General features: G+C 41.2%; 2 protein-coding genes across 2 annotated transcripts; one reads left to right on the top strand and one right to left on the bottom strand.

The window, feature by feature from the left end:
- The first annotated feature begins 13 nt into the window (after positions 1-13).
- Positions 14-13,926, top strand: ints8 (integrator complex subunit 8). Its single transcript, XM_083926204.1, has 28 exons — positions 14-151; positions 1,593-1,728; positions 1,914-2,088; positions 2,343-2,483; positions 2,663-2,734; positions 3,363-3,414; positions 3,630-3,809; positions 3,962-4,069; positions 4,888-5,040; positions 5,183-5,283; positions 5,409-5,550; positions 5,955-6,025; positions 6,634-6,809; positions 6,911-7,041; positions 7,884-7,994; positions 8,220-8,424; positions 8,880-9,001; positions 9,628-9,812; positions 9,963-9,996; positions 10,085-10,144; positions 10,861-10,922; positions 11,014-11,132; positions 11,367-11,470; positions 11,675-11,725; positions 12,593-12,666; positions 12,744-12,808; positions 12,949-12,992; positions 13,794-13,926. Exons 2-28 carry the CDS (start codon positions 1,599-1,601, stop codon positions 13,908-13,910), a joined length of 2,985 nt encoding a protein of 994 aa, XP_083782330.1. The 5' UTR covers positions 14-151; positions 1,593-1,598; the 3' UTR covers positions 13,911-13,926.
- Positions 13,927-13,985: 59 nt separating this feature from the next.
- Positions 13,986-19,661, bottom strand: LOC310956003 (G1/S-specific cyclin-E2-like). The gene is made up of 11 exons (XM_083926087.1): positions 19,634-19,661; positions 19,493-19,550; positions 19,356-19,388; positions 18,610-18,746; positions 18,252-18,387; positions 17,535-17,681; positions 16,216-16,311; positions 15,969-16,103; positions 15,685-15,796; positions 15,273-15,430; positions 13,986-14,672 (listed from the first exon to the last, which is right to left on the bottom strand). The coding sequence occupies exons 1-11, from the start codon at positions 19,645-19,647 to the stop codon at positions 14,595-14,597; spliced, it is 1,104 nt and encodes a 367-aa protein (XP_083782213.1). The 5' UTR covers positions 19,648-19,661; the 3' UTR covers positions 13,986-14,594.
- Between the last annotated feature and the right edge of the window lie 2,184 nt (positions 19,662-21,845).

Genomic DNA, 21,845 nt, shown 5'->3' with positions numbered 1-21,845 from the left:
CGGAACCGGAAACAGCGCGATGTCGAAGAAGCGCAGAATGAAATATGTGAGAATGAAACCGTGTGTGTAGCTGTCCCAGGTTTTAAATGTGGAGATTGTGTGTTTGTATTTACCTCAGACATCTTCTGTTGGTTCGTTCGGACCTGTGAAGGTAAGAGAACCCGCCCCTCCGGGTCCGGACTCGACCGGTCAGCCCGTTAGCTCAAAACAACGGCAGCTAACAACAGACAGAAGGGAGGGCGAGGGGCGCTTGATGTAAACACCGGCCCAGCCGAGAAACACCGGTGCAGTCATGACCCACCGCGGATGTGGGCACGGTGACAACCCCGCCCACTCGGGACGAGACGCCAATCAAATTAAACCAAATTAAACATCTACTGTTCACTACAGAGAATAATGTTATGTTAGTTTTGTTCACTAACTCGCTGCTTTCAAGACCAGAAGCATAAACCTCTACATATTTGATATATTTTATATATATATATATATATATATATATATATAATCTAAACTTGGCTTAATATATATATATTGATATGGCTATGGTAGTTTTATAGAGCGTAAACAAATAATATAATAATAATATAATATAATAATGTATATATGTATACAAGTAAAGTATATAGCTATAAATATATATAGATATATATATGTTAGTTTTATTTGTGTTAAGGTCGTTTTATTTGTTTACTCTCTCTCTCTCTCTCTCTCTCTCTCTCTCTATATATATATATATATATATATATATATATATGTATATATATATTTACTTTATTATAGAGTATAATTTAAGGCTATGTTAGTTTTCATTTGTTTATACTGTATGTATAAAAGTCAAGGTTAAGACTATGGTAGTTTTACTTGTTTACTATATATATATATATAAGCCAGGTTTAAGGCTAAGGTAGATTGTTGTTGGTTGGTGTTAAATGTATTTGTTTACAATGCATATTGTATATACATGTACAATGTATATATATATATATATATATATATATATATATATATATATATATATACACACACACACGCATACATGGTCTTCCCACTCATCCTCCCCTGGCTAAAGTAGTTTTATTTAATCAGAATTGGGTTTATTGCCAAGTAGGTTTTCATACACAAGATAAGATAAAACTTTATTTATTCCAAGGGAAATTGTTGTACAGTAGTTACAATTCAAAGTGGGAAAGAGTGTAATAAACAAAATATTAACCGTCAAGATTATCAAGAAGGTGAAAAATCCCAATATACACAATCCCAGCAATGTAAACAGTGTTATACAGTAAGATGAGGTGATTAAGATTAGGGTGCAAATTCAATAGGAACACATGCCAAAAAGTAAATGGTGAACAAACAGGTTGATGGTAAAGTGCAGTCGGGGCTGGAGCCACCTCAGCACTTTCTGTGCATCCAGGAGATGGATTTGCTTTGGTATTTTGTTGTAAACATGATATGCATTCATTTTGTTCCAGGACACCCGATTTCATTTAACTTTTGCTGACAGAGAATCCTTATAACCCTTACTGTACGTATGTCACTGTGATGTCGTTAAAGATAAAACAAAAGATCCAGTCTCTGTCTCTGTTCACCAGGGGAGGATGAGTGGGCAGACGGTGGACCCGGTGTCTGCTGTCAGCAGTCGGCCCAGCACGCCACTTCAGACCTCCTGGTTTGAGTTCCTCCTGGATGGCAGTTTGCTGGAGAATCACCTGCTGAAGTCATTCCCAGGTGAGCTCGGCGTTATAACATTTATTATACGATTCTTAATCTAATAAACCCATTTTATAACCAAACTGAGCTAAATTTAAACACTATCACCTGTGATGCAACTTATTTATCTTTATCTCTGTGAGTTGAACACGGCTGGAAATGTATGTGCTTGTCATCTTGAATATATGTGTTTGTTTCCACAGACCCGACGCCAGTGCAGCTGATCATCCAGTTCCTGGAGCAGGCGTCCAAACCGTCTGTGAACGAGCAGAATCAAGTTCAGCCTCCAGCGGACAACCGCAGGAACCGCACCCTGAAGCTGCTGGCACTGAAAGTAGCTGCTCACATGAAGTGGGATCTGGATGCTCTTGAGAAAGGGTGTGTGTTTGTAAAGGACTTTAAACATGTAACGCAGAGGACATTTTAAAAGCTTTTCCACTTTGCATATAGTCAGTTTAGAGGATATGAAAAGGTTTCACGGTTGCAGAAATGTGTCATGCTGGAGAAGACAATATAATCCTCTGGCTTTTTATAACCTTTTTTATTTTGCAAATGTGATTTTCCAATATTTCAGAAGGGTTTCTGCCTAATTTCTTCAACAATTACTTACATTTCTCCTTCTTCCCTCCCAGTTTGACCATTCCAGTATTAAATATGTTATTGAACGAGCTCCTGTGTGTGAGCAAAGTGCCTGCAGGGGTGAAGCATGTGGAGCTGGACCTGTCCACTCTGCCTCCCACCACGGCCATGGCTGTCATCATATACAACCGCTGGTGAGTGAGATCCACATGGAAAAAACACACAGAACTCCCTGAAGCACCGGCTGAAGTAGAGAGAGACTCACTGTCAGCTGATGACGGCAACAGTCGCAAAGAATACATGTTGATAAAAGGAGGAAAGAAATAGAAGTAATTTGAAACATCTTCATGTCCGTTTCTCCTGTTTTTCAAAGGGCGATCCGAACCATCGTCCTGAGCAGCTTTCCAGAGAAACAGACCAAACCGGGACCTCACCAGATGAACATGTAAATTCTGCTCCTTCCTTCCTGTTACTACCCTCTTATTCGAGACAGTTTACAGAACAAAACAGACTCGCCCAAAAATAATAAGACATCCAAATAGATCAGTTTAAAGCAACTCTTACCTTTTCTTGCATGTCTCAGTTAAAGCACTCAGCGCTTCCCTCCAAAGTCCAACCCTCTTCCCCCCGGCCTGATCCCTTACGCTCGGAAAAGTGAACCCCCTACAAGCGAATTCGAGGTAGGTCGAGCTCCCCCGAATTCGCTTCTAGGCGGTTCACTTTGCCTGGTTGGAGGTCCAAATCTTCATACTACCTATGACACTTTAACGCAGCATGAGCAGCGCAAGTGAAACAGAGCGACGGACGACAGGCAGGAAGCCCCGCAAATAATTTTATGCGAACCAAATGAAATGATTGGTCAGACTTTTATTAGAAATATACAATATCTGAATATTAGGAGCATTTAAAGATTACAAAAGAAAAGTGTAAGCAAACCTCGTCCAGGCTCGATTCCCTGCAGCGTTAATGAAAAAAGTGAGCAGCACTTTCATGTCTAAATCTTTAGAAAGGTAAGAATTGCTTTAAAATGTCATCAAGACGATACTGAGTTCTTGTCTTCTGGGCTCTTGTAGGTTAAGTATTGTGCAACAGGAGAAAGAGATGACCGACAACATCCTTACTGTGGTGAGTTGACATCTTTTTTGATGTGTTTCGTGGAAATCCTCCACTGCTGTCATGAAATATACTTTCTCCGACTATTGCTGATATTCATAAACGTGTTATCCACATTTCGTTACGCGAGATAGTTTTGATATAAGGTTTGCATCGCGAGCATGTCGTTCTGTCACCTTCTTCTCTAGTCCAGCAGGTTAAATGACTTTCTTCCCGTATAACTTTAGTTGAAAGAGCAGGCGACCGACTCCATCAGCGTCCTGGAAGGAGCTCTGCAGCTGAAGAAAGACTTCTACATCCACACCCTGAGGACTCTGGATCTGCTGGCTGCTGACGCCGCTGCCAACGGAGAGACGGAGTCCTCCACCGCAGGGCTTCGCATCAGTGCACACGAGCTGCACTGTCAGGTCGGTGGGCAGTGAGATTAACTTTAGCGATCTGTTCAGGACATTTGCAAAGTATACTTTCATATTGAATCTACTGAGAAAATGCAGAAAAATACCCATCAGGTGAATTTGTAGTGTGCTGAATCTTAAGTGGGTGTGCTTTGATGTTTCAGGTGCATTATGATTTGGGAGGTATTTTCTTCCAGCAAGGTTGCACAGACCAAACAGCCTATGAGAAAGCCCGCGATCACTTCAGACAGACAAAGGAACTGTTGACAAAGGTACATTTACTTGTTTATTACTGAAACACGTCCAGATCTGACTTCCTACCAGCAGAGTTTGTCGATCTCAGTCATTCTTTCTGCATTTTTATATCATAGTTTATCGCCACTAATTTCCTAAGATTCACAAGGTTTCCAATTGAGTTTGATCCAGTATTGATTTCATTTAGAATATTTCAGTAATTTTTTCTTGGATATGAAAGAGAATCTCAGAGAACTAATGCTGTAAATTGTACAAGGAACCCTCCAACCTTATTAAAGATATTACCTCATGTTCGAGAGAACAATCGACCCCAAAGCAGTTGAATTAATGTACTTTTTATTTAACATGAACTCCCCACAGCAGTTTATACAATAAAGTGAAACTCTGCAGTCACTGAGTATTGAGTGACATTTTCAGTGAGATATCTTGAGGTCAGAGGTCAAGGGACCCCTTTTGAAAATGGCCACACTAGTTTTCCCCTTGCTACCTTTGGAGCTTTATTTTACCTCCTCACTGACAAACTAGCATGACATGGCTGGTACCAACAGCTTATTTAGTTCTTCTCGTTGCATGTGATGCGGATACCAAGAGGCTAAGGCTGAGGCTGGGTAATGTTTGTCTTCAACACGCAGGCTGAGCTTTTGCAGGTGTTGTGTACAGTTACCGTGTTTCTGGTACTATTTTTGTTATTATTAGTTTTGTTACTATAGAAAGAACCACGACTGAATTATGTTTTGTTATCCTTGTAGAAGAGGCTTCATAATGAAACAAGATTGATTTTAATCTGACAATCCATTTTTTAAATCCAGCCCTAACGTCACATTTTATATTCCAGCTGGACTCGACCATCCACGTTCACCTGGATGAGAAACGTCTGGCTGGCTACTGGAACGCCTGCAAAGCTTTGACTGAAGACTGTGACCCCTCAGACTCCCAGAACACACCCTACAACCAGATCAACAGCCTGATCCGGGCTCACAACTACAAGGTCAGAGCCGACACCGCAGTGACTTCAAAGATTTGTTCTGTAAAAATACACCTGGGACTACATAATGAGCAACTTGGCATGAAGTCAGGCTCCAGTGAGAGGCTCAGCGCCGTAACTCATGCATGGTGCTTTATATTGACAGGCGGTCATCGAAGCGTTCATCAAAGACAACGTGTGCCGCAGTTTGCCGAACAACTTCAGACGATCTGTTCTCAGGGAGTTCCTGTACAAAGTCCAACAAGGGTGAGAGCACAGTTCAATCTAACATCACAACTAATTCAGTGAACTAAACAGTGTGCAGTGTGACAAAGGCTATAGACTGAGACATGAAAGTATCATGATCACGTATTTCTTTATTAACACTGCAGGGAATCGAGCCTGGACGAGGTTTGCTACAAGCTGTGTGTTTGCAACGCCGTCAGAGATGCTTTGGAAGGAGAAGTCCTCAGTGTGCGTTTCCAGCAGCTCCTCATCAAGCCCAGTAAAAGGATGGTGGACTTCATTTTAGAGGTACTTTCTCACCTTCATATGTCCCAAATATGTGTGTGTAATTTGAGATTCATGCAGGAGTAATTAATGCTTGGGAACTGATAAATGTTCAAACCTCAGCACACAAGGATTTCTTATTGCAACTGTCTCTGACGTGCACTATTAAATACACTTCAAATTACCTTAAATAATGCAGATGCAGGTACTACTGAAGCACAGTCTTCTGATTAAAGAAAGAGGTTTTTGGGAGTTGAATGAAAATTTTTAGGTGAGGATTTGATTTTAGTTGAACTTTGAAGTTAAACTTTTTTAGGAAATCCTTTTCTCGATAAGCTGTGCTGAGATCTGAGGAGTCGAATTTTTCTCAGGAAATAAATTAAACTAAAGCTGCTGCACATTTTAATCCAGATCCCTCTGTCCTGCAGGTGTGCACACTTTCGTTGGAAAAGGGCCGCCACTCTGAGCCATCCAGAAGACACATGGCAACTTTCATGAAGTGAGTGAGAGCAGAGTCAGGGTTGCTTCATGACATTAGTACTCGCTGATTCACCAGCTGAAGTGACGATAAAGTGTTTTTTAAAAAAGCAGAAAGTGAAGCTGGTAGGCTCGGGTAATACACCCTGTTAGTGTTAATTTTGTGAATGATAATTGTAAGTGTCATGACCGAAAGAACCAGGTCGCGGGTACAAGCAGCCGAAATGGGTTTTCTCAGGAGGGTGGCTGGAGTGTCCCTCAGAGAGGGGGAGAAGTTCAGCATCCATGAGGAACTCGGAGTAGTAGTAGTTGCTTTGAAAGGAGCCAGTTGAGGTGGTTCGGGCATCTAGTAAGGATGAACCCTGGGCGCCTCCCTAGGGAGGGGTTCCAGGCACGTCCAGCTGGGAGGAGGCCTCAGGGAAGACCCAGGACCAGGTGGAGAGATTATATCTCCACACTGGCCTGGGAACGCCTCGGGATCCCCCAGTTAGAGCTGGTTAATGTGGCCCGGGAAAGGGAGGTTTGGGGTCCCCTGCTAAAGCTGCTGCCCCTGCGACCCGACCCCGGATAAGAGGTTGAAGATGAGATGATATGAGAGATCTCTAAAATGAGACGGTTCTTCTCTTGCAGGACTCTGTGTGAGACCTTGGAGGAGCTGCCTCTGTTGTTTGTGGTGTCCTCTCATAAGCTCTTCATGGAGCTGTTGAAGGAGGAGGAGAGGAAGGTCCTGCTGGAGCAGCTGAGGAAGAAATCGACCACAATCAACCTCAGCGCCAAGCCTCTGCCGTCTTTCTACGACATTCCAGGTGCAGCAACAGAGATCTATCCAGTTTATTGTTTTTTTTCTGTCACACTGCTGATAATCCACAGGGACTGTGTCTTAAAGCGTGACTTCATCCCTCAACAGCTTCAGCGAATGTGAACATCGGGCAGCTGGAGCAGCAACTCATCCTTTCACTAGAGCCGCGCAGGATCAGACAGATCCTCATCGAACTCCACGGCATGGCCGAACGACCCTTCTGGAGGGTCAACAGTAAGGTCAGAGGTCAACTGATAAAAAAAGACAGGGTTCTTACGGATGCTGAAAATACTTTCATAGACTTGTATATGATGTTTTCAAGGTTTGAAGAGTGCTCGGACTTTGAATAAACTTTGAAATGTAGGTTATAGAGGAGGCCAAGTTTACTTACAAACAGGTGATTTTTAAACATGAAACTTTGTTGTGGTTTTCTTTATTTGCCACCCAAATTTTGGTTGTTTATAGCGCAGTAACATCTGAATTAATGTGAGAAAGAAGAGATAATATCAGTATACTGTTTAATCTGTATGAGCTGTGCATATAAATATGTAATTTACATAATTTTATTTACAGTGTCAAATTATAACAAAAGTTATCCTGCATATAGAGAAGGTCGAGACCACACTCTGACTTATTTATGATTTACAGAGACCCAACAATTCCCCCATGAGCAGCAACAAGTCACACTATCTTTAATAATAATAATAATAGTTACTATATTTTTACAGTATTAATCCAGCAATCTTGTGCACACAGTGGCGACGAAAACCTTCCCTTTAACAGGAAGGAACAAAAAGACCCAGCTCTATATAACACGGACACGTGTCCAGTGCTGGAAAAGCTTGAAAATGCACCTTGAAAAGATTAAATGTGTCTTTGGAAAATGTGCAGGAACCCTTCAAAGACATTCAGGATTTCTTAGATATCTTTAATAAATCTTGTATTAAGTGTTACACAAATATATAAACAGCATGATTCACTTGATACATTGCGAGAAATTAAGATGAAGATTGAACTTAATGTGATTTAAAAAAAAAAAAAAAGTTCAGATTTAATGAAAATATCCCTTTTCTGTTTACAGTGGGAAGTTCCTCCAGACTACATTAACGTGATCCTCAGCATCAAAGACAACCTGACCAAGGACCTGGTTTACATCCTCATGGCCAAAGGACTCCACTGCATATCCATCAAGGTGCGCTTACACGATCAGGGCGCAGACATGCGACTTACTGGGATTTTTCTTTTTCTGCTCATAATTATACACCAGGATCCAAAATGTGAAATAAGCTTGTTCAACTGTATTTACAGTAAAGAATACAAAATGCAGCCACACATTTTTAAACCCTGAACATCAGCTTTATAGCAATAACAGCAGTGAGAAGTAGAAATGATAACTACTCGTCTCCTGCCGTCTCAGGACTTCGCCCATGCACGGCAGCTTTTCTCAGCTTGCCTGGAGCTCGTCACCGAGTTCTCCCCGAAGCTGAGGCAGGTGATGCTGAACGAGATGCTGCTGCTGGAGGTCCGCGCGCACGAGACGATGGCGTCCGAGGGCTGCAAGGAGCGACCGCCCCCGGACTTGGTCAGCAGGGTCAGGGGATACCTGGAGATGAGGATTCACGGTGAGGGAGTGGATGTAAACACTGTGGAGCTGTTTCCTGGTCTTCAACTGGTTGTTATGTGTTTTAGATGATCTGATGGCACAATAGATATTTCAGACACTTTTGGATATACTCTTATGTTGAGAACACACACAATACAACACAGATGCTCTATCTGTTATACTGTGTGTGTAGAAGCTATTTCATTCATTGGATTATTTCATTATAATTATTATTTGTTATTTTTTGTAGACACCAGGAGCACTAAGCACCAGACCAGGCACTTGTTGGGTTAATGGGAGAGGAAGCATGAAATGTTTTGTTTGTTTGTTTTTGAACTAGAAATGAAAATGAAAACTTGAATCTTGCTTGGACAATGGACTTAGTTCATCAGTGGCCCAAGTTGTAATTTGATAGTCACTACAGTTTGCATAATGGACTGTGCTGTTTCTCAAGTGATGGGTCTTTGCCTCCAGATCTGCCTCTGCGTCAGGTGGTGGGAGAGGAGTGTGTCGCCTTCATGTTGAACTGGAGAGAGAACGATTACTTGACTCTGCAGGTGCCACCGTCTCTGGTCATGAACAACCCGTACATCAAGGTAAAAACTCTGTCACTGCCTCATCGTAGTCCGTCACACAGATGTTATCATTGACTCTTACATTGTTCCTGTAACATTTATGCAGGTTATGAAATAGTTAAAGATGTGTTTTGCTGTTTTATTGCTATTATATTAACGTTAAATGAACTTCACTGGGCTACGGTAAAAGCTTTGTAATACCTGTAACGATACATGAGCTAATGATTGATAATTAAATCCTAACATCTTCAGATTTTCACATGCATCACAGCCAGCTACAAAAATAACCAACATCATATCTAAACTACCATGAATTTGTTCTCTTTCGGTAACTGATAGAGAAAAAAAGCATTTCCCATACTCATATAGAGCATGATTCCCTTTATCTGCTTCTTGCACCACTTCATTTAAAGATGCTCAGATCAAATCTTCTATATCAACAATGAAAACATCAGTCATTTAAAGCCACTACAGAAATATTACATCATTCTTGAAGCATTGGGCACAATTTTATACACATTTCCTCCGTTCAGTTGCACATATTTTGTACCTTCTTTGCAGAGGGTTTGTGATGATGAACCCTCCGCTGGTATGAACGTTTCGGATTGTCACTTGTTCAATTCGTTCCCTCCGTTTCCTTCATTAAGATCGGTCAGCTCCTGGCCTCAACATGCAAAGAGCTCCCGGGTCCCAAAGAGTGTCGACGCACAGCCAAGGAGCTGTGGGACGTGGTGGTGCAGATCTGCAGCGTGTCCATCCAGCACAAGAGGAACAACGACGGCAGAGTGGGCCTCATTAAACACAGAGAGTCCTCCATGGGCATCCTGTACCGGTACGCTGCAAACATCCCTTCTACTATTACAGATTTTAGAACAATGCAGCGTAATAAAGCATTACAACACGGTTATATGCTGTATATAAGCACACACAGCTGGAAGAATCATGCTCATTCTGGTATGTTTTCATTCTCTAACCCATTTAGGAGCAAATTCATCACTTTCATCAAGAAACTTAGAGTAAGTATTCAATAAAGTAAACTTAACTCTGGACATATTCAAGGTGCTCTTGATGCAAAGTTGACGAGTGTCATCTCATTTCTCACAGGAGCCGCTGGTGCTGACCACCCTGATCTCGCTGTTTGTGAGGCTCCACAGCATCGTGCGGGTATGTCTCTAATCCGAGCCCTTGGACACAAAGTTCAGAGGGACAGAGAACTTCCTGCAGCCTGTTGTTGCAGTCGCCATCCTGTGGTTTTCAGTGAATGAGGCGCTAAACGTGTTGCAAAAAGTTGTAAACGGAGTCTCATTAATTTGGTCAACAGAGAGTTTTACTGGGACACTGTAAGGGGGAAAAAACAGCAGGCTAGACTGGAAAAAAAATACTTTAATGTTGCATTAGGTGTACAAATATGGTGACGGTTTTGCTGCAGTTTCAGTCTAAAGCTTATGTTTCTTTATTAAGATCCCCATCAGCTTCTGTCTTAGACAGTTGCTACTCTTCCTGTGGTCTCTACGATTTCACAACTTACATTCGTTTACATTTATACAAATTTCAACAAAAGTACAGCAGACCTCAATATTCATACTACAAGACAAAGTACATAAAAACAAAATGCATAAACTCAAAACATGTATAATACATACGGTCGCTCTATGATGTATCTTTTCAAAAGCTCATAGGAAAAAAAGATCTACTAAATGAAAAATGGTCATTGGCGTATAGCTCGGTCCCCTTTAAGGATCATTAAGGCAGAAATGTTCTGCAGTTTAGTACAATCTTAACTCTTTATTAAAACTTTTTCATCACTTTCATAAATCCAAAAACCCGTCCTCTGCACTGCTTTTTCTCTCACGGATAACAAACGGTTTCTCTTTCTTTAGGATGATATCGTAAATGAAGTGACAGCAGAGCACCTCTCCATCTGGCCGTCGACTCTTCCAACGTAAGAATCTCAATTTAAATCTCAATGAAATATTAGGATTTCTCAAAGAAAGCCACTTCATGTGACGATGGTGTGTGTGTGTGTCGAGCAGCATTCAGGCCGTGGACGTGGAAGCTGTGGCTGTGACGGTCAAAGAGCTGGTGTCCTACGCCCTCACCCTGAACCCTAATAACCAGTCGTGGCTCATCACGCAGGCCGATATCTACTTTGGTGAGAAGCACAGCAGCAACATTTGTCTTTCTTTTCTGCAGCGAGGAAATATCTAATCAGGGAGTGTAGTTGAACTTGGCTCCAATGGATTTAGGTAAACTAAGGTAAAATAGATGAAATACCAGATCTTTGGAGTTTACAATGCAGCTAAATGTAATTCAGCCACCATTCGTTACTATAGAAAAAGTATAACCTCCGTGTGACTGAAGCCTTCCTGTTCGTCTCTCTCTGCAGTGACCAATCAATACTCCGCTGCACTGAACCTTTACCTCCAGGCCGGAGCCGTGTCCTCGGACTTCTTCACCAAAGCTGTTGCCCCTGACGTCTACAGCGACCAGGTACGTCACACAGCTCACTCTAAAAACTACCAGCTACACCAAAGAAATGTATAAAAGGAAATATTAACTTTTGTCTCACTGATGCTAATATTTTTAACAAAACACACACAAAACACATTTTACAATAAAGTAAAAACAAACCTAATATACATAAGTCTCTTTTAATTTGTGGTGACATTAAAATGAATCACTGGCTGTTTTCAGGTCCTGAAGCGGATGATCAAGTGCTGTTCGATGATGAACTGCCACACACAGGTGAGTCCAGTGGCCCTTTTTCTAAGTTAACAAGCCTTTTCCAACGGCTCAGTCGAGTTTACTGCACCTGCAGACTCTTTGCGGGCGCATTCCCTGGAAATCTGTGCGTGCTGAGGCCTGTCCAAATCCACAACTCAGTTTACAGTTTGTCCAGTTGATTAAAGAAACAGAACAAACTTATTAAGAATGTGTGAAACAATGACTGCACTAAAACTTTACTTGAATCATGGAGGCTAGAAATACGGTAATACAGGCAATCAAAATAAACTTTATGAAGAAGAAGAAGAATTCCTTTATTCGTCCCGCAATGGGGACACACACAGGCCCGAAAATACACACATGCACAGACAGGACCTATATACATGCAACTAATGGAGAGATGTTAGAGCGAGGCGGCTGCCAGTGACCGGCGCCCCGAGCTGTTGGGGGTTCGGTGCCTTGCTCAACATTGCCTCAGGAGATGAACTGGCACCTCTCCAGCCACCAGTCCATGCTCCATACATGGTCCACACAGGGACTCGAACCAGCGAACCAGCCAAGTCACCTATGGACTGAGCTACCGCCGCCCCTGTCACTGTAGTCCTAGTGCTGGTCACTGGCAGCCCCCTCGCGCTAACATCTCTCCTTAATTGCATGTATATAGGTCCTGTCTGTGCATGTGTGTGTATTTCAGGCCTGTGTGTGTGAAATGATTAATAATAAGAGTGACAAAATTAAATTCCCTCGTTGCGGGATAAATAAAGTAATTCTTCTTCTTCTTCTAATATATGAATGCATCCTCAAAACTCCTACAGTATTTGGACACCATACTGGAAGTTGCTATTGTTGTGGTTTCCGCGTTAAACTGGTTTGTCTCTCGTCCTGCAGGTCGCTGTTCTCTGTCAGTTTCTGCGAGAGGTCGACTACATGACGGCGTTTAAAGCTCTTCAGGAACAGAACAGGTACGACCTGACGGCACGCCTGACAGTAATTACACCTTCTTCTGAGCATCTCTTTACATATTCTTTTGTCGCCACAGTCACGATGCCATGGACTCGTTCTACGACTACATCTGGGATGTCACCATCCTGGAATACCTCACACGTATCCTTTTTCATTGATTCAAATACAGACCTTCAGAGAACGCGTTTATATCACACGCAGCAAAAATCAAGTCATGCATAGAACATTTTTATAAGAAGAAACCTGCTGTTGTAATGTTTTTCCTCCTTGACTGTGTTCAGATATTCACCACAAACGGGGCGAGACTGAGAAGAGACAAATAGCGGTACGTGGTTTAAACTCCACAGTTTATGTAGCAACCTGTTTTTGCGCCAAGATATAAAACTGCTGTTCTGTCTCCCAAAATGGAAAGAAAAACATCTTTTGAGGGTTGTGTCATGCATTTTTCAGATAATCCTCTGGGTTTTTAAATAGTATATGGGATGTTCGCAGCATTGTAACATTTTAAGATGATTTCTTTGGCTTTTTTATTTACATAAACAGCTGCAGGTTGACAGGAAATGAGAGCGACATGCAGCAAAGGGCCACAGGTCGTAATTGAATCTGGGCCGCTGCTGCGAGGACTTTTAACCTCTGTATAGGGGACGCCTTTTACACTTTTCTTAAAACGGGTCTGGAGCGACAGGATCACAGGTGGACACTGATAAACACAAATGTCAACAACCACTAAGACACATTGTGATCCGATCACGAAAACCCTTTGCAGAGGTCGCTCTGGGGCACATTTCACAACAGGACAATACTTTTGTGACAGTGCATCAACACTCTAACTCGGACAAAGTGTTGCGTGACCATCCATCATATCTGCAGCTACACTGACACAACTGCTCACGTGACTGGCGAGTGTGGAAATAACTGTGCAAGGCGCCCTTTAACCTTCTAGTGGAAGTGACACAGTTGTGGACGTTGATGCGTCTCGGCTGTTCACTTCTGTTCAGATCACTGAAACACGTTTTAAGACAAAGTGTGAAGAATTTCTAAAAAGACAAAGTTCAACCTGCATTTCTCCAAGTCTACGCTTTACTGAGAAGCTGCATTAGTTTCCTAACGCTCTGCTCTTCCTCAGATCAAAGCGATCGGACAGACGGAGCTGAACACCAGTAACCCAGAGGAGGTGCTGCAGCTGGCTGCACAGAAGAGGAAGAAGAGGTTCCTGCAGGCGATGGCCAAACTCTATTTCTAGGAGACTGTCGGAGGGGTGAATGTATATTTTATTTTGTGGTAGAAAATAAACAAATAAATAAATACAGTTGCCCATTCGCAATCATTTGAAATTAATTCTTAATCACTGACCATCCATAGCCCTGAGTGACACAATGTCTCATTTACATCAGCGTGGTAAACATCACTGAGAAAAACACGGTTTTCTGACGCACGCCTTTCATCAGGGTTCCTGCAAAAGGTGCTTACTCGTACTGAACATCAGTGTCTCCAAGTTCTCTTTTACACTTGTGAAGTAGTGGCAGTAGCTGGTTTCCAACATATTTTTTCAAAAATTAAACATTTCAACTGACCCTGAAGCAGCGTTTCAAAGACTCTGCTGACTATTAACATATTTCATATACTACAAAAATAAACAATTGCACATCACTTTCTTTGAATCATCATTTCCTGGAAATGACACTTTTTAAAAGACATTTTCTGAATTAAGGCATCAAGTTGTTAAAAAAAGTTAATCAAGCAGGAAACGCTTTGGCCAAGTGTCTTTAAAGTGTTTTCCTGGATGATGCATTCAGTGACAAACTCCCATCCAGTGAACAGTCTTTTCCCCACTGGTTTCCAGTAAACACGACGACTCAGGTCTTTGTGGGTCGTCCACCCTGTTTGTCCTCCGTCCACACTCCCTGAAGAGTCTTTCTGTAGTGGTTTAGAGTGTGCAGGTTTTCTCTGTGCTGTTGGGAGGAGTGAGGATCTGGGCGTTCACTTCCTTTTGACTGACCACCTCCTAAAATAAAACACAGGTTCAAAGTCACAAACCAAAGATATGCTGAAGAAGCGTCACTGAAGATTTAAGTATGAATTATGGCAGGTTTCTTTGGACCTAACCCCGGAGTACGCAGTAGATTTCTGGTGTTGTTGGGCAAAAAAATCCATTATCTTTGTGTTAATCTATCATGGTGAAATTCAAGTGTTCAGAGAGAAAACTGGACTTCTGCAGCTCCTCTTGGCTGTTTTCATGCTTTAGAAAATCTAGCCTGTGACGGGAGACTTTGGCCAATCACAAGTCGTTTCAGAAAGAGAGAATTCCTATTGGCTCAGGGCAGAGGGGAGAGGGAGGGCAGCAGGACGTGGTCTCACTCCGCTGCAAATTCTGGCGTTTTTCTTTTGCTTTTTGCAGGGCTGGATGATTTGTCCAAAATCGTTTCGATCTGAATGGAGTTAATTTCGTATCTCAACAACGATATAGGATGTTCTGTACATGTCTATACGAATTAACCACAGGGTAAAGCATATTTTTGTATAGAGTGTTTTCCCATGTTATTAAAAACAATGGTTCAGCATCAGCCAGCCCTACTGTTTCCCTACTGCATCTTTAAATACGCACCAGCATGGTCATGTAGTCTGTGTGCGTCTGGATGTTGTGTCTGTCTTCTTTCTTTATTCCGGTGAAATCCCTCAGCGTCGCTCTGCCAAACGAGCCCACTGACTCCACAAAGGGGGCCATCCAGTTAACGCAGCGCTGGATGGCGTCTTTTGGCAAACCTGAAAAAATTAAATTGAAAAATTGATTACAGCTGCATGTGTGATATCAATAGGTGGAACACATACTGAAATACAATTGTATACACGTCTCAGTTAAAGAAATAAGTTTTTGATTTACATAAATAATACACTCAAGTGCCTCGGGTCCGTCTGGTCCAGTTTTCATCCCGTTATCAGGCTTTAAATTTATGTGTTCGACAAAATGTTTCCATCTATATCTACATATGTATAAATATCATATTTCCACATCTTACCTGAATTTGTTTCAGCCGTTTCCTGTTGAACGAAATGGCTCAGGACTGAGGCCGCCAACACTCGATACTCAAAGTCCAGAGCGTTAATGTCGAGGATACACAGGTCTAAAAGCTTCAAAGAAGAGAAACCCCCCCCTTCAACATTAGACACACTTTAGCTCAAGTTGGAAGACCAGGTGTCATTACCATGGACTGACACATTTGTCTACTGTGGTATAAGAGTGAACATAGAAAGATGAGAGCTCTGATGGGATGCCACTGATGTCAAGGTAGTAAGGTCTTACAAGTGTCATTTGTACGTAAGCCTCAGGTGGAAACTGCTGCTGCAGCAGGTCGGAGTCGGCGTTCATCGACACCATCTGGAAGTAAAGCTTGAGCCAGGACACAGCCGTTTCAGGACAAAGGTTCCAACGCAATGCCTGTATAACATAGAATAAATATAATTAAGAATTATGCAAGAATCAACGTCTTCTTATTGTTAACGAAAAATAAAAAATGAGTCAAATGGCGCCATCCTTGTAAAAACATTACCTTCAAAATGATGATCTCCATTTGAAGGATCTCTTCTTCATAGTAGGTTCCTGCGGTTATGTAAGCCATCTGTGAGAGCTTTGGAGGACAGGCTTCCTACGAGGAAACAAAATGGCATCACATCCATTAGAGATGTAACTGTGTGCGCTGCTGCAAATTAAATACCTCTGGACCAATGAGCTTGTTAAACAGTCCGATATAGAAAAAAAAAGGTTCTCTGCTGCTCCAAACGAGCAAAATGTGAAAAGCACTGAGTAATAAAACAGTAGATTAATGACATTTGGAGATAAGTGAAAAGGCTGATTAACAAAAAAAAGAAACATCTGCATGAAATGTTTTGAAAACAATGTTTTTACTTTGTGTTTCCAAAACCAATCTGCAAGGTATCACCTACAACTAAATGGAGTCAAATACAGATAACTGTGAAATAAATGTTCGTTTACATTCAGCAATGTGGTCTCATTTGTTATTATAAAATTATTGTATTTAATCTGATCCAAAAACAACAAATCAGCCTTATTTTGTTGGGTTCTCACAGTGTTGCAGTGTCATTTAGACAGAAGGATTTGTGAATATCAGACCTGAGCTGTGTTCGAAATCTTTCCCTCATTCACTCACTATTCCCTATATAGTGTTTATTAAATATTGCACTATATAGGGAATGATCTAAGGAGATTTCAGACACTACAGAAAAATTTTCTAACAAATCGTTGCGTCAGTAAATGTGCAGGATATATGTGTAACGGAATAGGGTGTGTCCAGCATCATGTAACATGCTAATGTCCTTTTCAGTCTGTTTATGATACAAAGCTGCACTCTGGATGACGGTAAAATGTTGTTTTGATGTTAATTTCAATGTGAAATTCCGAATAACTTGTTGAAATGTTGATGGTGTTAACCTGTGGGGTTGTTAACAGTGGTTGTGTGTCCTCTTTGCGAGCTGTAATAGCCCATGGTTAGTTTATTTCACGAGCGAGTAACAGCAGTAACAGTATTCAGCTTGTGAGTAACTGGTCTTGTTGTTGGTAACTGCAGTTAGCTCTCTGGCTACCGTTAGCACCTCTTCTGCCTCTTTCTCCTCCGGTAAAACACGACCGCATTGCATTGTGGTATGCGGGAGTACAATGTAGTGTACATCGTATGTACGCTCAAATTATCTGTGCATTGTGGGTATTTTATAGTGGACTATAACGTGAATGAAATTAACCACAGAGAATTTGAACACCACTACAAAATGGCGTACACACATTATAGTGCACTACTTCTGTGATAGGGAATGATTTCGAACACAGCTCTGATCTCTCCCCGCTGTTCCTCACCTCCATCTTTGATGCTATGAACAGACAGGTTATCCCAATGAGCTGCAGCATGTTCTTTTCAATGTTGTCCTGCGTCAACATGAAGCGGTCGAAGAAGTCCTGTGCCAAGTAGAATGTCTGTCTGTGGAGAGTGTAGGCCTCGCTCACCTGGGGAACCCAAACACAGAACATGTGAGGGAACGTCTTTATAAAAAAGGGACCAACATTTAAATGACAGAAAGATTCAAATTTAATTAAGTTTTAAGATAATAAAGCTGGTTTGCAATGTCGTTCTATACTGAGTACGAGTCACTACTGCTTCTAACAACCGTGTCCTTTCTAATCTTTAATCTGCACGCCCTGTTTTTACTTTGATGCATTTTTAAGAAGCTTTTCTTTAAATAACACCTTGACCAGAGACTACATTTGAAAAGTAGCTTCTTGGTCAATTCTAGCTATTATATAATGTGTATTCATTCATTTGCACCATCTCTTCTGGAATAAACTAAACTTGTGCCAAATCCTTAAAACACGATGGATGAATAAAGGTCAAACAGGAAGTAAGTCTTAGTCAGACTTTTGTACTTTGCCATTCATGTAATTACAACATTGCCCCCATGAAAATGATTTTAAACTGCTACTATTTGCACCAAGTTTCACATTAATCCACAATATCCAGAAATCTGAAAAACAAAGATGAACGTTTGATAAAAATCTGAGATGCAGTTGAAGACGCACCTCGATTAACCAGTCGAGGAGTATCGATCTCATCCTGGGGAGTATTTTGGGATGTTTCTGCATGAAGCTCTTGCTGTGTGTGTAATTCTGCTCCCTGCCGACCATCTTCACCCAAACATCTTCAGGACATCCCCATCTGTCACAGGCAGAGTCAGAAAACAGTCATATGAAGATTAATCGGCACCTGTTTGGATATTTGATAGTTCCAGTTTCTTAAATTTGAGAACTCTGGTTTTTCTTGGTCTTACATGACAGTAAATTGAATGTCTTTGGGTTCTGGATGACTAAATTAAACTGTCTGGCAGTTATCAGCAAAAGATAATTGTCAAACCTCAGCTAAAAAATAAATGATAATCACCCGAGATGAGGCAGAGGTGACGGCCGAACCAAAGAGGCTGCAGAAGTGAGAAACGCATCATTGTCGACTCCAACTTCCTTCTCAGAAGTCTCGATGCGAACACACGGTTTGGCGGCTCCTTCGAGTAACAGCTGGTTCTGAAATGGAAATGAGAAAATTGATTATTAACAAAGAGTTAAGGATATTTCTGTTGTGCTAATTCAAGAACGTGACATGTTTTTGTTTTGATGCGTTATTATTCTGACTGTTTTTGTTCTTTGAATGTCTGATGGCACTCTCTGCTCCTTTTACTTTAAAACAGAGCATATTTTTATTTAGTCATCTGTTTTGTGGCCTTTAACGGACTTGATCCTTGAGCAAAACCAATAAAAAGAACATCATAATTGTAACCAACACTGCTGCACATGCACTTACTGTACTACTTACACTATACGGTGTACCCCACATACTGTTGTGTATACCTCAAGCTGTTTATTCTGTATATAATAGTCTACTGTTAGTTTTACTTAATTACAATGTGCACTTAAGATATATAGTGCAGGCATAAGTATAAAATATAGTGTATTCATACCCCTCCCTGTTTAGTCCACATTCTATTTATTCTACATTTTATTCTTTGTTTACTCTGCGCATTATGCAGTTTGTGCTTCTGGTTAGAAGCTAAACTCCATTTTGTTGACTCACTGTCTCTGCAATGAATGAGCAATAAAATTCTACCTAATGTGATTAATCAAATAAAGACATACCTTCTCACACAGAATCTTGTTTCGGTTTCTTTTCTGAAAAGAAAAACGTTGAAAGTTATACTTTATGTCAGACCATCTAGAAAAATGTAATCAGTCAGTTAAGCTGCACTTCAGCTCTAACATTAATGGTTTGTTACCTTGGTTACTTTGTTTTTCTGCACAGGAGCATTTTCGGATCTTTTCTGCAGGCGACCACTGCAAAGACAAACTGAACTTAACATACAACAACCAATAAACACACAATGCTAATTCATGAAGTAACAAAAGAGTAGTTTTACCTTTGTCTAGACATGGCTGTGGCTGCTTTCGTCTGTAACTAAAGTGAGACAATTTAGAAGAAAAGTTAATGTTTATTAACAACAAAAGCAGGAAGTTAGCGCACAGATGAAACTGTGACAACCGACTGCAGCTAATTTACACAAAAACTTCTATTCAAATAATTCAAGCCCGATGAAAAACACATAAACCCACATTGTGTTTCAGGGATTAGACCTCATCTTCATCATCCGCGCCAATAATATTAATAATGAGCGCGTAAACAGACCAACGCTGTGCAGCCGCCACTAGACAAACAAAACCTCTGCTGCTAAAACTTCAGACACTTTAGATCACCTTTAGGGCTATTTCTGGAGTGAATATCCTGAATTTGCATGAGACAAAACCACCATTTACAGCACAAAGAGACAGGCAGGGAAAGACCCCCCCAAAAGCAACAACTGCTCCTGTACTGCAGCAGCAGCAACACCAACACAAAGGCCCAGGGAGGACATTTTGTGCCAAGAATGCAACAATAACAGACAACAACACGGCCACCAGTTATCACAATTCATCCGTTATGGTTAATTTAACCATTTCAGCGCCATAAACAGTGAATTTAATGATTCAGACACAACTTTATCGATGACTGAACCAGGAACAGACTGCAAAAGGACCCGAAAACCTCAGCTGAATCATACGATTACACATGCATTACTTGGAAATGCTGCAGGACTGTAACTTAAAGGTAAGACGACTGATTCACCGACTATCTAGCTCTACAGGAGCAGGGGTATCTGCTGCTTACCTCCTCTGGGTCCGAGCACAAATCAAACTTGTTTCAAGTCCCGCTGGCGCCAACTAATGAGCTTCTGCGGCACAGTGCGCATGTGTATAAGTACTCCCAGCCCCACAGCTTTTAACTGGAGCTTAAACGAGGTTAACGTTTAACTTAAAGGCGACTAACTGTAATTGTGTTACCGCTATTTACTTATGTGTCATCTTTGCTTTAGCTTCAACAACCTTAACGATGCTAGAAGTTGTCGTTTAACCGTAAATTAAACCATGAATTCAACTAAAAACCGTCTTTTTTTAAAGCTGAATTCTCTTTACTTGGGTTATGTGTTTGTTTTAAGTGTTATTACGAGTTTTATTGTCATATAAAAGGTGTTAAAGCAGAATTAAAACCTAAATCTTACATTAATTCGTCCTTTTCTTTTTGTTTCTGTCAGTTGGAGTTTCCGGTCTGCCAGGCGGTGGGCGGGGCTGTAGAGCCTGTCAGCCAATAGGAGAGCGAGTTGAGTTGAGCGCGTGCTCCTGGGAAGGATGTAAACAAAGCAGCAGCTGTCAGTCAGAGCAGAGCTGAGGGCTGTGACACAGCTTTTTAAGGAAATAAGACCCTCTTTTGTTAAAAACTTTATACTTTTAAGGGATGTTTTTAACAGCAAAGGTCACATAATGTCAAAGAATGTAGATTTATATTTAGTTCTAACCCCAATGGCTTGAAAGAGCTAATGAAAGGCAGGTAGGAGGTTAGAAGAAGAAGAAGAAGAAGAAGATTTAGTCCCACACTCTATTATTATTCATGTTACACACACACACACACAGGCCCGAAATACACACACATGCATAAACAGGACCTATATACATGCAATGAATGGAGAGATGTCAGAGTGAGGGGGCTGCCATTGACCAGCGCCCGAGCAGTTATTAACCCTCAACAGACACTTTACGAATCCAATTTATTAGTTACGGTTGGAGCTATTTATTTATTTATTGTTAGTAGATAGTGCTGTTTAGTTCAGTCTTCTCTTTAGTGAGTAGTTAATTTATATTATTCTGAATTAATTTGATTTCATTATGATTACATTTCTATAAGTATTCTAGTTTATTATTTGTTTTGTTTAGGTGTTTTCCTGTTTATTATTTGTGTTTAGTTTTATTCAGGCACATTAGACGGGCACCTGAAATTATATAGGTAGGCTGTCCAGCATGCACCTGGGTGGGCAAATGTTTTTTCACCGGAGCGGGAGAAGCACAGGATTTTTCTTTGTTTATTACTTGCTCGCTTTGTGGTTAAATAAACCACGTTTTTTGTTGAAACTGGACATTTGTTTGGACCAAGCCCCCACCACAGCAACTTCCTGGTTGATCCAATCAGGAAGTGCCAAAACTGCAGTTCTCTGAGTGTTTCATAACAGAGCAGTTTCTCATTGACCCTCATGTTAAACAGGG

Source organism: Echiichthys vipera (genome assembly GCF_963691815.1).
Source record: "Echiichthys vipera genome assembly, chromosome: 13".
NCBI classification, from domain to species: Eukaryota; Metazoa; Chordata; class Actinopteri; order Perciformes; family Trachinidae; genus Echiichthys; species Echiichthys vipera.
Note: the sequence above shows the minus strand (reverse complement) of the source record. Positions and strands in the feature narration are given on the sequence as shown.

Coding starts and splice junctions, on each gene's coding strand:
- ints8 (XM_083926204.1), top strand. CDS start 1,599: ATGAGTGGGCAGACGGTGGACCCGGTGTCTGCTGTCAGCAGTCGGCCC. Junction 3,415..3,629: donor CCGACAACATCCTTACTGTG/GTGAGTTGACAT, acceptor GTATAACTTTAG/TTGAAAGAGCAGGCGACCGA. Junction 7,042..7,883: donor TCTGGAGGGTCAACAGTAAG/GTCAGAGGTCAA, acceptor TTCTGTTTACAG/TGGGAAGTTCCTCCAGACTA.
- LOC310956003 (XM_083926087.1), bottom strand. Junction 18,747..19,355: donor ACAAGATTCTGTGTGAGAAG/GTATGTCTTTAT, acceptor TTTCCATTTCAG/AACCAGCTGTTACTCGAAGG. Junction 16,104..16,215: donor TGGAGATCATCATTTTGAAG/GTAATGTTTTTA, acceptor TATGTTATACAG/GCATTGCGTTGGAACCTTTG.